At 33.3% G+C, this 13,106-nt stretch overlaps 6 protein-coding genes across 7 annotated transcripts; 3 read left to right on the plus strand and 3 right to left on the minus strand.

Moving 5' to 3' along the window:
• The first annotated feature begins 5 nt into the window (after window positions 1-5).
• On the plus strand, window positions 6-7,173 carry LOC144472686 (uncharacterized). The gene is made up of 15 exons (XM_078185985.1): window positions 6-141; window positions 202-318; window positions 1,664-1,815; window positions 1,936-2,874; window positions 2,940-3,351; window positions 3,414-3,859; window positions 3,938-4,077; window positions 4,152-4,399; window positions 4,479-4,727; window positions 4,802-5,148; window positions 5,238-5,490; window positions 5,555-5,789; window positions 5,869-6,242; window positions 6,301-6,582; window positions 6,666-7,173. Exons 1-15 carry the CDS (start codon window positions 6-8, stop codon window positions 7,022-7,024), a joined length of 4,689 nt encoding a protein of 1,562 aa, XP_078042111.1. The 3' UTR covers window positions 7,025-7,173.
• Window positions 304-1,762, minus strand: LOC144472683 (RWD domain-containing protein 2A). Its single transcript, XM_078185982.1, has 3 exons — window positions 1,211-1,762; window positions 693-1,136; window positions 304-619 (listed from the first exon to the last, which is right to left on the minus strand). The coding sequence occupies exons 1-3, from the start codon at window positions 1,403-1,405 to the stop codon at window positions 383-385; spliced, it is 876 nt and encodes a 291-aa protein (XP_078042108.1). The 5' UTR covers window positions 1,406-1,762; the 3' UTR covers window positions 304-382.
• Window positions 7,079-8,938, minus strand: LOC144472682 (testis-specific serine/threonine-protein kinase 3). Its single transcript, XM_078185981.1, has 5 exons — window positions 8,843-8,938; window positions 8,121-8,424; window positions 7,477-8,036; window positions 7,312-7,407; window positions 7,079-7,225 (listed from the first exon to the last, which is right to left on the minus strand). The coding sequence occupies exons 1-5, from the start codon at window positions 8,936-8,938 to the stop codon at window positions 7,178-7,180; spliced, it is 1,104 nt and encodes a 367-aa protein (XP_078042107.1). The 3' UTR covers window positions 7,079-7,177.
• Window positions 8,939-9,350: 412 nt separating this feature from the next.
• Rps2 (ribosomal protein S2) lies at window positions 9,351-10,616 on the plus strand. Its single transcript, XM_078185147.1, has 3 exons — window positions 9,351-9,416; window positions 9,653-10,004; window positions 10,089-10,616. Exons 2-3 carry the CDS (start codon window positions 9,654-9,656, stop codon window positions 10,581-10,583), a joined length of 846 nt encoding a protein of 281 aa, XP_078041273.1. The 5' UTR covers window positions 9,351-9,416; window position 9,653; the 3' UTR covers window positions 10,584-10,616.
• A 119-nt stretch (window positions 10,617-10,735) lies between these two features.
• On the minus strand, window positions 10,736-11,397 carry L(2)37cg (RNA polymerases I and III subunit AC2 l(2)37Cg). The gene is made up of 3 exons (XM_078185150.1): window positions 11,271-11,397; window positions 11,110-11,207; window positions 10,736-11,030 (listed from the first exon to the last, which is right to left on the minus strand). The coding sequence occupies exons 1-3, from the start codon at window positions 11,286-11,288 to the stop codon at window positions 10,826-10,828; spliced, it is 321 nt and encodes a 106-aa protein (XP_078041276.1). The 5' UTR covers window positions 11,289-11,397; the 3' UTR covers window positions 10,736-10,825.
• A 17-nt stretch (window positions 11,398-11,414) lies between these two features.
• Crif (growth arrest and DNA damage-inducible proteins-interacting protein CRIF) lies at window positions 11,415-13,034 on the plus strand. Of its 2 annotated transcripts, none has more exons than XM_078185149.1 (3): window positions 11,415-11,742; window positions 11,827-12,285; window positions 12,358-13,034. In XM_078185149.1, exons 2-3 carry the CDS (start codon window positions 11,840-11,842, stop codon window positions 12,716-12,718), a joined length of 807 nt encoding a protein of 268 aa, XP_078041275.1. In that variant the 5' UTR covers window positions 11,415-11,742; window positions 11,827-11,839; the 3' UTR covers window positions 12,719-13,034. The 2 variants fall into 2 exon arrangements, with proteins under 2 accessions (XP_078041275.1, XP_078041274.1); XM_078185148.1 differs by having other exon boundaries at window positions 11,419-11,697.
• The last annotated feature ends 72 nt before the right edge of the window (window positions 13,035-13,106 follow it).

Here is a 13,106-nt window from a genome sequence, read left to right on the forward strand (position 1 = left end):
CAAACATGATAGTAAGAGTTCTATTAATTCCTGTATTAATTAATTTAATAAGATGTCGGGTACATCAGGAAAGAAGTTATGCTTTAAATACCGCGCTTGATCAAACAATGAAGCGTTTTGAAAAATTACGATCAGATTATGGTATGTAGCTTCTTATCAAGTATTCTTTTTTCTTTAAATACATTACAATATTATTTTTAGCAACGGAAGTTTTAAACGCTAATGCAATATTTGAAATTGATAAGAAAATTAATGAATATATCATGAATATAACAAAAGTGAAATTCGACCGGCACAAGAGAGAAGTGTTCAACAGGGGTATGTATTTATTAGAAATAGTATTAAAAATAAATATAATATCTGAACAATATATTTCATAAATTCACGAATCCGAGATCTCGCTAAATTTTCCTTCAAGTCCGAATAGTTCTTTAAAAGCGTGTTGTAAGTTAAGGTCTGTTAAATATTTTAATAGTTGTCCTAAATCGTTATGACGTTCAGAAGTGGGGAAAGCTATTTCTTGAATATCATTAAATCGACGCATACTGTCTATATTTGGACAATCGTCTTGCTTCTCCAATAATCGTATCACTATTCTATGCCAGTTCATAGCCTTTACCTAAAATTGTTGAAAACATTTAAACAATGTTCAAATTAGAGCAATGAAATAACATATAGGGCATAATGCATACTTTTTGCCAATAGTATTCACAATCTTCGTGGGCTCCTTCCACACAAATAACTCCTGGCTTTCCAGCCATAGAGAAACCTGTAAGAGAATTCTCTTTTGCTATATTAACTACCTCCTTTCTTTTAAATTTACTATATATATGGTGACTGTATATCCAATATCGGGCAAAAGTTGTAGATTTTTGCTCTTCCTTTCTGCATCTTCCAATCGATTCTTTCCCCTGACTTGTATTGGAAGCAGTGATATAGTCTTCTCCATTGTCTTGTAACCACGATATCAACGTGTAGATGCAAGGTTCATTCTCCTCTTGACGTTCTACAACTTGGCTTAGAGCTCGATTAAGTAGAAGTTGCTGAGATCTGTGTAATAATGAACTCCTTGCATATACTGCTGGCTTCTCTCTGGGATAATTAATAGATAGACTAACTAACAATTCAATATGTCCCTGCAGAAGACACAGGAATTTTAAATGAATATTACAGTAGGGACAATATAAATTACAATAAAATCGAGACTTACACCATTCACTGAAAGGTCAATCGAGTATTCTAATTGTTGAGGAAGTTCCTCTGTTGGATTTTTAATGAATTCGTTAATGTCAGCAAGTATTCCATTATCCGCGATATGCAATTCTTTCGGATAAACAGATTGCAAAGCTTCCACTTCGTAAATCTGAACTGTTAAATTGTTTCGTATCTCGTCGTACGTGGTCATATTCGCGGTTTTCACACATTCGAAAAACAGTTATTTATGTAAAACTGACAAAAAATCACGATCACCGTTAAGGTTATCAAGACAGTAGAGATGTTTACCATCAACCTCAAAGTTGATGATATTTACGGCATACATGTCGCAATGTCCACGTGCATTCTAACTTTCTGACAGATCGTATCGGACCAATCGAAACGTACAATCGATTATTTGAATTTGAATAATTTATAACATGTTTCGCATTCGTAACACACTTTTTAGGTATCAACATAATAAGGGGATTTCAAGATCGTGGTCAACTGAACTTCGATAATGTGAAAGATATTGATTTCTTTTCTCTTCGAAATGATCGCCAACTACTTTGGTTTGCAGTGGTTTTGGATGCTTCAAACATATCTTTATACAAAATCGATGTATGTGTTGTATTTATTAATTTATCTTTATTATACACATGTATTATATGTATACGTATATATATGTACGTGTGTGTGGCTGTTAAGTACAGCTAATAGTGTTATTAAATTTATTTTCAGAATTATGATTTCTATCCTGTGACTGATTATCCCCTAACTGCAGGCAGAAAAATAATAGTGAACTGTTGCGAGTATGAAACCCTTTTAGTAGTTCAATATCAGGAGAGCTCGATTCTAGTTTTCCGTTTCACTGAAGAGTATCATCTGTATCCCATTCAGGATTTCGAATCCAGCAATATGACTGATTTAGCAATCTGGCATGGAATAAATCAATTATATCTTGGGATTGCTTCCGATACGAACATTTCAATTTATATCTGGTTTAATGATTACTTTGACTTGGTACAGGTCATACATTATGGTGCCAGAAAATTAATTCCGTTTTACAGCAAGGGAATTATGTATTTTGCTACAACTGGGCCTATTACTTTGATCTTCAAGTATTTTTGTAGGCATAGTGAGTTTGCTGTAATGCAAAGACTGCCATCGAGCCAAGACATTCAAGCCCTTCAGTTAGAAGAAAACCAATTTATGGAGCAGTTTCTGTGCATTTCCTCAGATTCTTTTACAATTGTATACAAAGAAGTTCATGATCGTTTTGTTCCCTTTCAACAAATTCCATTCGAGAGATCTGTATCAATATTTTTAAACAATGCAATATTGCTTTTACTTTTGCACAAAGATGCAGTATTCGCATATCAGTATGATGGCTGGAGATTTAAAAATTCAGGTGTGAAACTGTACAAAGTTGATAAATTTCAACAATTTGTGCTGCATAGTAAGAAGTTACTGTTAATCAAGTATGAGAATAATAAATGGGCTATAAAGGAACCAAAATGGGTCGAACAGAAATCTTACAAAAACTTGCAAGAAGAGATCAAGACATGGATAATTAATGCAAAGGAGGCAATTCAGAGAACTGTTTGGACAGAGAATGCAGTTTTAAAGAATCCTATTAAAATTTTAAATGGTCATATTGACAAGCTTCTTATTCATAATGTAAGATTAAATTCAGATATACTATTTCAATCAGTTACATGAATTAATACCTAATATTTTTATAGATAATTGGCCATAATTCTGCAGCATTAAATAGTGCAACGAAAGAATATAAAAACCTAATCAAGAAATTGGAAAACCAAAAAATTAGCTTGAACAATAAAATGCAGTTTGATACTTCACTATTTACTTCCTCAAATGTGCTAAAACTTAGAGTTAAATGCAAAGCAAGGTGTAAAGTAAATCATTTGAATGCTAATGGAAATTCTCATCTCCTGTTCAAATTGACAAAGTCACCCGTTAAAGATCAAGCACAAACTTTTAAAACTTTAAGAACTATGGAAATCGAGAATTGGAAATGTCCACAGTTTAATTTTCCTATAAAAAAGATTGAGATTAGTAAATTGTTCAATGGGATGTTCCTAGATGATTTAGAAAAGAATACCTTAAAAGTAGTTGGCGATCAAAAACTTTCAGGTAAAATTTAAAATTGTTATTTTCTATATAATAGAGTGACTGTATAAAAAGTTGTATTACAGGAAAACATACTTTCTCCAGTATAAATGTGACGGATGCTTTTATAACACTGGATATTGCTTTAAACATAACGAAACAACAATTGCAAATAAAACAGATTGAAACCACAGAATTTTATTTAATGGGAAGCGGAATTTTATTACCATTGCAAGGACCTCCAATAACAATGACTGGTTCAATTCAGGCAGCAAAAATCAGAGTAAACAGCATTAAGGATTTATCAGGATCTATAATAGGAGCAGGAGCAAGATACTTAAATCCTTCGATAGTAATTTATGAGTTCATGAATATAGATCACCGTATAACTCTGGATAGTGCTAAAATCGAGAATTTGAGATCACAAGACTTGATTGACTACAACACAGGATCGATTACAGAAATTTTGTCCAATACAATACCATTGAAGGGAGAAGTACCAGCAACTGTGGAGCTTTTAAATGAAAAGATAGTAAGAAATTTGTTATTGTGAAAAATTACTGAATTTAATTATTGAATAACTAAATAACATGAATCAATTTTTATTTAGAAATGGAACAATGTTACGTTATATGGATTACAAAATTGGGTTACTATTAACTCCCAGAATACAATTACTATATCAGGACGAAAACATTTTCCTCATAATGTAGGAATATCATTATCTTCCTATAACTCGGAATTACCAGTGTAAGGTTTCTTAATACTTGTTACAGTTACGGATCTTGGTGTAGTTACATAAAAAACATTTTTGTGTGTTCAAGGATTCAGGCACCTGTATGCAGTAGTACTGTAATCGTTCCTGAAATCAAGGCATCAGCTTTAAATGTTAATAATCTTACTGTAACAGATCTCAACAGTTTGCACGTTTTTGGAAATTTCGGTAAAAGATATTTAAATGAAAATTCAACATATACATTCAAATTTTTAAATCAGACTACTAAAACGTACTACCATAATGTCTCTGTAAATAATCTAATTGCAACTCATCTAAGTAATATAAACACAACAGGTAAGATAACGTTGTACCGCAATTTAACACAGCACCAATAATATTTAGTTCATCTAATAGTTCATATTTCTTCAAACAGAATATAAAATGTTTGCAAATTCATGGATCAAGTCTAATATTCTTCGAGGTCCAATTATGGCAACAGATTTAGTAGTTGGTAGTCTTCTGTATCCAATTCAGATTCGAATAAAGCTGCCAAAAGTGGTGGGAAACATGATTTCGGAGAAAGATATGCACATAACAAGCATTAATGATGTTAATCTTATTGCTTTTGCGACAGATGCTATCAAACTTGAAAACATGATATCCTTAGGAAATATAACATTCAGTGAGCGATTGTTTATTTTCTTAATTAATGTATTGTTTATTTGAACGAAACTATATATAATATTCTTATTATAGCTAATGGATTCACAGCAAGTAATCTCTATACTAACTACCCTCCACTCAACAACTCACAGTTGGAAAAAAATATTAATCTGCATAAGAAACGAATATCTGGAAGCATAGAAACAAACGCAATAAATCTGCCACATTCTTTCGCATCGTTTACAGAAAATAACGTTCTGCATAACATTATGGTTAAAAATTCTGCAACATTTCTAACTGAACCAGAAATACAAAGCATAAATGACGTCAACTTAACAAGATTGTTTGGACAGTTATGGATGATTAAGAATGTTACCGTTTTTCAAGGAAGAAATTTACATATAACAAATGTGTCTATGATAGGAAATATTGCCATGAACGTAAGCATTTTGTTTCCATTGCAAGAAGTTCATTTTAATAACATTCATTGATTCTTTTTATAACAGCAGGTAATACAAATTTCTTTCAGAGCATTTCGAATACATTAAATCTTGAAACATGGAAGAACATTTCCAAACGTATTTTAAGTAAAACAAAACCACAGGAGATACAAATTTCTGTCTCTCTAAATGATGTTGAAACACCTGGTATCATTGGATCAAACATTTCTATTATAAAGTCTTCGGTTTCAGATTTTAATGATATGTTTGATAATGCTTTGTTGCATAGTAGAGACCAAGAAATCACTGCAAAATGGACATTTAACAAGTTAAAAATTATAGGTACTGATCTGTTATCGAATGTTTTTTCGTAAGCAATTAATCTATTTTTGTTACCAATTCACAGGTAAATTACATGCAAGGAATAAAATTAATAATATGAATCTAAAAACCGATGTCATGAGATTCGATTCTGAAAAAACTTTAGTAGCTGAAAAGACAACTGTGATGATTTTGACAACAGAAAATTTGAACGTTTTAAATTTCAGTGATTGGGCAAAAAATTCTCTCACTAGGAAACAGAAACTTGTAACTATTAAGGGACGAAAAATCTTTAATAGCATCACTGCTAATAATATAAAGTAATTAATTGATATCAACGTACAAAATACAACGTCGTTTATCTTTAACATTTGACTTGAGTCAATATTTATTTCGCAGTGTATCTGACACTGTAATGGGACAGTTTCTGACAAAAGCATTATCAAAGTCTACAGATCAAATAGTCACTGGACAAAAAGAAATTCGAGGATCAGTCGATGCGGAAACTTTTATTATTGATGGTTTAATAAATGATGTTAATTTGACTGATTTGATAAGCAATCAGTTAAGAAAACAGAAACGTTTGCAAAACATCAAGTCAAGAATCGAATTACAAACATTTTTTAAAATTCTTGGAAACTTTACAGTTAATGATTCCTATGGAAATATAGAACTGAACAATTTTTCCAAGAGCTATCCATTCATATTACCTGTTGTTGAAAACATGAAGGATTATATTAAAGCAGCTTCAACAATTAAGGCAGCATTAGAAAGTTAGTAAAGTAAATATTTTTAGTTTTATACCTTTTAAGCGTCCATTAATCGTTGCAGATCGTGCAGTTTACCTGAACAAATTAGAAGTGATGGAAGAAAGGAACGTTCTTCATACTGTCAACAAAAATATAACTATTCATAAAAAACAAAGTAAATTTGATAACTCTACTCAATATTGTATCAATGAAAACAAAAGAAATGAAATCCCTGGATTGAATTCAAATGATTTAGTGTCGGCAAAATTAATTGTATTAGAGGAGAACAAATATATAGTCTGCATAAAATTAGATTCTGTTTCAATCTACTTATATACTGCGGGAAAACTTCATCAATTGAAAGGTTTGTTTCCTGTATCTTAATTCTTTCCTGTAAAGGATCAACAATGATCAGAATGTTAAAAAACGTTGTTACATGTTCTCTAGCTCTGCACATTCCAAATATAATCGATGCGTTTGTGGAATCGCTATCGGAATCATTATGGATCATACTACGATTGACATTGCAAACACTGCTTTTGCATTATCAACCATGGAATAATTTGCAAAAATATAGACTGCCAGCCACGGATGTGTTTCAAATGAGCAAGTTATCGAACAATCAACTTTTACTATTACTATCCAATGGTGTCTGGAATTTAGAAGGACTCGCTAGTCCGCAACTTATCATTAGCATTTCTCTTAAAGAAAACGTGGAAACCTTTATCAATGGATCCGATTATTATATACAGTCCAGATCACAAAATGACACACTCTTAATGAAAGCACAATATATATGGCATTAAAAACCATATTGCATTGTATACAATGAATTTAATTCGTTGCAAGATTCTGCTTTTTGTTACTTTAATGTTAAGCAATATCTTTACCATGATTAATATGTATATTTTTTCAATGTATTAATAAATTACTGTAGAACAGTCACGGTTATCTATTTCTCAGACATTACTTAAGAAAGGTCCGCTTGCTATAGAGGATAATACCACCTAAAAAGTGAGAAGGAAAAAGATAAACGGAAGAATAGTTAATGTAACAACAGAAAACGTTGGAATCGATAAATGGAGATACAAACGTTTCCAGCTTTCTTTATAACAGTGACATCTTGTTTCCCTTTGTTTCCAACTTGTTGCGTTTCTACCTTGCTCTTCTCCTCCACTTTGAAAATTTTCTGCAAAACAAAAATTGAAATTTGTAACTTACTTTATTATTTTCTCTTTAGTCGAATCGAGACTCTAACAGGATCTCTCTTGAAGAATTTTTCTTCCATTTTCTTCCTTTCTTCTTGCGCGCTGGTCAATGCAACTTGTTCAGCAGGAGTGAGTGTCAAGAGTCTAGGATCCATGGCAATCCATTCGCAACTGATGATCTGATCCAGTCTTAAACGTTTCGCCGGATCAGGTTCCAATATAGCACTGACCAGCTTCTTCACCTGCTCGCTCAACAGTGATACGACTTTCGTACGGAATTTCCACTTACGATTCCTCTGTTGCACGTATAGACGTTTGATGTCGGTGTCATCGAACGGCATTGCTTTGTTCAATAAAATATACAAAATAACGCCTAAAGACCAGATATCAGACATCTTTGGGCTATATGGAGAACCTCTAAGGATTTCTGGTGCAATATAGGACAGAGAACCACAATAAGTGTCACTGAGGACCTGTTTTCCCCGATCATCAATTACATAACGTGCAAAACCAAAGTCAGCAAGTTTCAGATTATAATTTGATGTAAGAAGAACATTCTCACACTTGACATCGCGATGTGCTATCTCCATTTCATGCAGATATTGAAGAGCTAAAAAGAACAATAATTTTTATAGACAGAATTTGCTATGGTATACCTATTCAATTTTGCTTGTTAATTTTATAGCTATTCTACCAAGTGAAAGTTGTCTAAACCACACACGAGCTTGGCCCTCCTGAACTGCGCCATTCTTCAGTATGAACTCAAGAAGATCCCCATTCTCAGCATATCGCATAAACATAAAATATTTGGCTCGCCTTTGGAATATACTGTGCACATGCACTACATGGGGATGATTTACTTTTACCAGAATATCAAGTTCTCGTGGCAGGAACTTCCTGACAAAATCTTTCGGTGCTTTATTAGTATCTATCACCTTGCAAGCCAGTCTCTTATTCTTGTCTGGTTCTGAATCTGATTTGTACTCTGATAGATATACCTATAAATCAAATACTTATTGAAAAATTGAATGAATTAGCGTGTAAGATGTTTATACAAGTTACATGTCATAGGATATTTCGTTAACTTTGGCACACAGATTTTTGAACACTTCTGTCAATTTGACAAAAAAAGTGTTTTAAAACATCGATTTTCTGTTGGCTACACAATAAAGTACTGAATTTAAAAAAACTACTTTTTTTAAAAATAGAAGTTACATTCATTTTTTTATGTGGCATTGCATGTTCTTTTCTTACATTATTTTAGTTCGGTTTATAACATGACATTCCAATGTATTACTACAAGACGACGGGAAACCGATAAACTTTTACTCGAAACATATCTTTTTAGTCTAACAGAAGCACTCCAAAAAATGTGTACAAAAGTTAAAGGAGCACATTATACAAAATAGAACTTACCTTCGCATAGGAACCTTCGCCCAGCTTTTTTAAAAACTTATAACCGCGTTGGAATAAGACAGCCTCCTCAGATGCAGTTTGACTCAAATCGGTCATCAGATTTGATGATCCTCCAATGGCATCCAATCATCTCTGTCACGAAGATTAGAAGTTAATAACTTTTTGACAATGTCATTTTTAAATAGCTTCCGTAGATGTCATGTTTTCGTTCGTGCGTCTTGATTTGCATTTTCAAAAATACAAACTCGTAGAACGTATATTGTATGTCAGTAATGTGTTTTGACAATTTGTTTTTACTTAACCATTTTGACCAATTAATTTCACTCGAAATGGAACATCACAGATCTCATGGATTGCTATCAACTTCACGAGATAGAAATAACAAAAGACCGTAACTGCAGATCCATTTTCGTGGTAAAATTTTTAAATTTAAATTCCGGAAATGTGACGACCGCCATGAGTAGAGATACGCTCTGTTACGACTAATCGATACAGTTAGACGCTGTTCAGTACTCGATATCTCGAATGTTGTTCGGCCTTTCTTCCGTAACCACATCTAGAAGAAAGAAGTAATGTGAGTACGCTCCAGGATATTTTTTTTATTTCGTTATAATAATAGTAAATTTCAGTATTTTCAAGCTATTATTTCGAATGCAAACGTCAACAATATTTGAGAAAACTTGTTAAAGAGACGATTTGCTATTGGATGACCGAAATAAATATTATTGTTGACATGACCACGTTTTTGGAGGTTAAGTGGTCATAGTAACGATTACTTACAGTCACAATAACACTTGTAAAATCTTGCAGAATGGCGGACACTGCTCCAGCCGCGCGTGGAGGATTCCGTGGAGGCTTTGGCTCTCGTGGAGGTGGTGGTGACCGTGGTGGTTCAAGAGGTAGAGGCCGTGGAGGTAGAGGAAGAGGTCGTGGTCGTGGACGCGGCAAAGAAGATAGCAAAGAATGGGTTCCGGTGACCAAGCTTGGCCGCCTGGTCAGAGATGGAAGAATCGATTCCTTGGAACACATTTACCTTTTCTCGTTGCCAATCAAAGAATACGAAATCATTGACAAGTTCCTCGGAGTCGATTTAAAAGACGAAGTCTTGAAAATCATGCCTGTACAAAAGCAGACCAGAGCAGGTCAACGCACACGTTTCAAGGTGAATTTATAATAATTTTTAACAACGTCCTTATGTATTTAACTATTTACTTCATATTTTTCTAATATCAATGCTGCTTTTCAGGCGTTCGTGGCCATTGGTGACTACAAGGGTCACATTGGTCTAGGCGTGAAATGCTCTAAAGAAGTAGCTACTGCCATCCGTGGTGCTATCATCTTGGCCAAGCTTTCGGTTGTGCCAGTACGTCGTGGTTACTGGGGTAACAAAATTGGTGACCCCCACACTGTACCTTGTAAAGTCACTGGTAAATGTGGATCGGTTCAAGTACGTTTGATTCCTGCACCCAGAGGTACAGGTATTGTCTCTGCGCCTGTGCCAAAGAAACTGCTCCAGATGGCTGGTATTGAGGATTGTTACACATCTGCGAGAGGATCAACGTGTACTCTTGGCAATTTTGCCAAGGCTACTTATGCCGCCATTGCAAAGACCTATGCATACCTAACACCAGATCTCTGGCACAACCAGGCATTAAAGAAAGCGCCTTACCAGGAGTATGCTGAATTTTTATTCAAAAACCATAAAGGTGTTGGAGGACAAAGACCTGCTGAAGTTGTTTAAACAATAAACCTCCATGCGAAAAAACCTATGAAACTGTTACTCTTTCTTTCTCTTTGACTACCTTGTCCAAAACAAATTTTTAAAGCCAACACTGTTGATTACTTTCTTTATTCTCTTTAAAAAAGAATTAACCTTAAATAAATTTGACTATATTCTTTTTATACAAAAATTTATTTTATTCCATAATTATTATATAGTATAAAACAGGTAAGATATATATATATTAGCTATCTTATAAAGCATCATGTAGTATTCATGTCTTTAGAACTTTTGAACTCATCGTAAGCGGCATTAAAAGTTTCCAAAGTATGATCACAAATCTTTTCGAAATCTTGCAATCCCTTCCTTAAAATGTCTACTGCTTTTCCTTTCTTTGCTTGTATCCTCAGATAAATATTTCCTTCCGCTGGATGATTGACAAAACAGGCGCAGAAATCCACATCAGGGCTAGATACGAATATACATAAATAAAAGAGAAAAAAATTTATTCAGAAAAAAAAGATATTTAAAAGTTGTCTATTCGTACTTCTGAGTGATTACTGTAACCAAAGCATTTCCTAGAGTATAACCTTCATTCATGAATACGAAAGTTTTATTTTTATCAGACGACTGTTCTCCAACCACCTGCAAATTAAATTTTAATTATATGAAACACTAAACCAATAATTTTTCTATGAATCATCATACCTCTGCTAGTCTACCCATTTTTCTTTAGTTATATAGTAGTTAATTTACATTACTTTCAAATACGTTCTTTTCTTGATGTTCAATAGACGGCAGCATTTATAATAATATTATGACCATGTAACCAGCTTCAGTGCGCTCCTTTAGCGAGATTAAGGGTAGAAATCGCTTTTCTCTGATTGGCTAATAATTCAATGCTAAGATAAGATTCATTGTGGATTGGATGCGCAATAAATGTTAAGGGAGGTAAAAAAATCGTAGCCACATAGGGTTCATACCCTATGAGTACAATTGTATTGGTCAGATATATTATTATTGTGAAGCTTGGTCTCGTTTACGATATTATTTTATAAAAATTCACTCTGAAAGATATATATGCATATATGGAATAAAAGGTGACAAGCAACAGTCAACAAAACATCAGTCAAAGGTAACTCTAAACCTAACCTTAGTTTAGAGTTTTGATTGTACATATGTATGTAACACAGTTATAAATTAAACATTTAATTAATTTCATTGTGGCAATGTTTGATGCAATCAATAATAAATTTTTTTATAGAATTCAAAATAAAATGTCTCTAAGGAACTTGGTTGCTAATCTACAATCAACACTAAGCTTCCAAAGTATCATTGGGAGAAGATACTTTGCATTAAAATCGACAAATACAATTCTTGAATCTGTAGAAGAAAAACCAGTGTTCTTAAGTAAAAAAAGAAACATAGAAAGAAAAAGAAATAAATCAGGATTACACCCTGAACATAGAAATATTCTGAATGGTCTAAAACCTTATAATAAACCTATAGATTGGTATCACTCCACAGTGAAGTATAAAAGAAGAATATTAGGTAGGTATGGTATGGAAGCATTAGAAGTTCCTGCTGGCTTAGCCTGGCCAACGTTCGAAGAAGTGGAAGATGCTAAAGAATATGAACGAGTTGCTTATCCATTGACCCTGCAAGAACGGTGGAAAAAGATTGAGGAAGAAAAGAAGAGAAAGGAGGAAGAAATAATAGTGAGGTATGTAAAATTTTCAGAGAACTTTTCATAGAGCCTAATAAAGTATACATGGTATTGTTGCATTATTTGCAGGCAAAACATGATCGCAGCTAAGATGGCTATCATGGATAATTTAATAACTGGTGTAAAAGAAAGAGTTGCTAGGAAGCAAGCAGAAGCAGAAGAGGCGAGACTAAAGAAAGAACGTAGATTAGAAGAGATTAGAAAACAATTGCGTAATACAGGTGTTGTGACCTCCGAAAGGATAAACAAAATGCTTGAAAACTATGAAAAAGAAGATAAGAAGAAGAAAAAAGAAGTCAAGAAACAACGACAACTTGAGAGACAGAAGAAACTGATGGCGACAAATATGCCGACGGACAAGTCTAAAGCAGAATCAACTTCGGATAGTAAGGAAGGGTCTCCAACAGTTGAAACAGAACCGAAGATATAAATATTTCAATCAAACCATTCTGTGTGTTTATATGTTATTTCTACATAGATACGTTGAAAAGAAAATAGAAACTGAAATTAAGAGATAAATCATTTTAAAAGGACATCATTTACACTTCATAATAAATATTATATTTTTTTTTGTTTTTGCTAATACAAAAAACGTTACATGTTACTCTGTAAGAGCTAGAAGAAACTATACTATAATGTGTAGTATTAGATGACTTGATAAGACACGTATTCAGGCACAATTAGGGCAATAGCATATTGTAGTCTGGTGAAACTAATTCACACGGATATAAAGTTCCTCCAGAGCAGTATGTTTCACAATCATTTACGACCAGTTCCTTAGGTTTATCGTATAAATTTTGCGGTTACGACAACATCAT

This window comes from Augochlora pura, chromosome 7 (genome assembly GCF_028453695.1).
Source record: "Augochlora pura isolate Apur16 chromosome 7, APUR_v2.2.1, whole genome shotgun sequence".
Classification (NCBI taxonomy): Eukaryota; Metazoa; Arthropoda; class Insecta; order Hymenoptera; family Halictidae; genus Augochlora; species Augochlora pura.

Coding starts and splice junctions, on each gene's coding strand:
- Crif (XM_078185149.1), top strand. CDS start 11,840: ATGTCTCTAAGGAACTTGGTTGCTAATCTACAATCAACACTAAGCTTC. Junction 12,286..12,357: donor GAGGAAGAAATAATAGTGAG/GTATGTAAAATT, acceptor CATTATTTGCAG/GCAAAACATGATCGCAGCTA.
- LOC144472682 (XM_078185981.1), bottom strand. CDS start 8,938: ATGACCGATTTGAGTCAAACTGCATCTGAGGAGGCTGTCTTATTCCAA. Junction 7,408..7,476: donor AATTCTTCAAGAGAGATCCT/GTTAGAGTCTCG, acceptor TTTGTTTTGCAG/AAAATTTTCAAAGTGGAGGA. Junction 7,226..7,311: donor TTATAAAGAAAGCTGGAAAC/GTTTGTATCTCC, acceptor CTCACTTTTTAG/GTGGTATTATCCTCTATAGC.
- Rps2 (XM_078185147.1), top strand. CDS start 9,654: ATGGCGGACACTGCTCCAGCCGCGCGTGGAGGATTCCGTGGAGGCTTT. Junction 10,005..10,088: donor GTCAACGCACACGTTTCAAG/GTGAATTTATAA, acceptor GCTGCTTTTCAG/GCGTTCGTGGCCATTGGTGA.
- LOC144472686 (XM_078185985.1), top strand. CDS start 6: ATGATAGTAAGAGTTCTATTAATTCCTGTATTAATTAATTTAATAAGA. Junction 5,149..5,237: donor TAGGAAATATTGCCATGAAC/GTAAGCATTTTG, acceptor AATTTCTTTCAG/AGCATTTCGAATACATTAAA. Junction 5,790..5,868: donor ATCACTGCTAATAATATAAA/GTAATTAATTGA, acceptor TTTATTTCGCAG/TGTATCTGACACTGTAATGG.
- LOC144472683 (XM_078185982.1), bottom strand. CDS start 1,405: ATGACCACGTACGACGAGATACGAAACAATTTAACAGTTCAGATTTAC. Junction 1,137..1,210: donor TTGACCTTTCAGTGAATGGT/GTAAGTCTCGAT, acceptor TGTCTTCTGCAG/GGACATATTGAATTGTTAGT. Junction 620..692: donor GTGAATACTATTGGCAAAAA/GTATGCATTATG, acceptor CAACAATTTTAG/GTAAAGGCTATGAACTGGCA.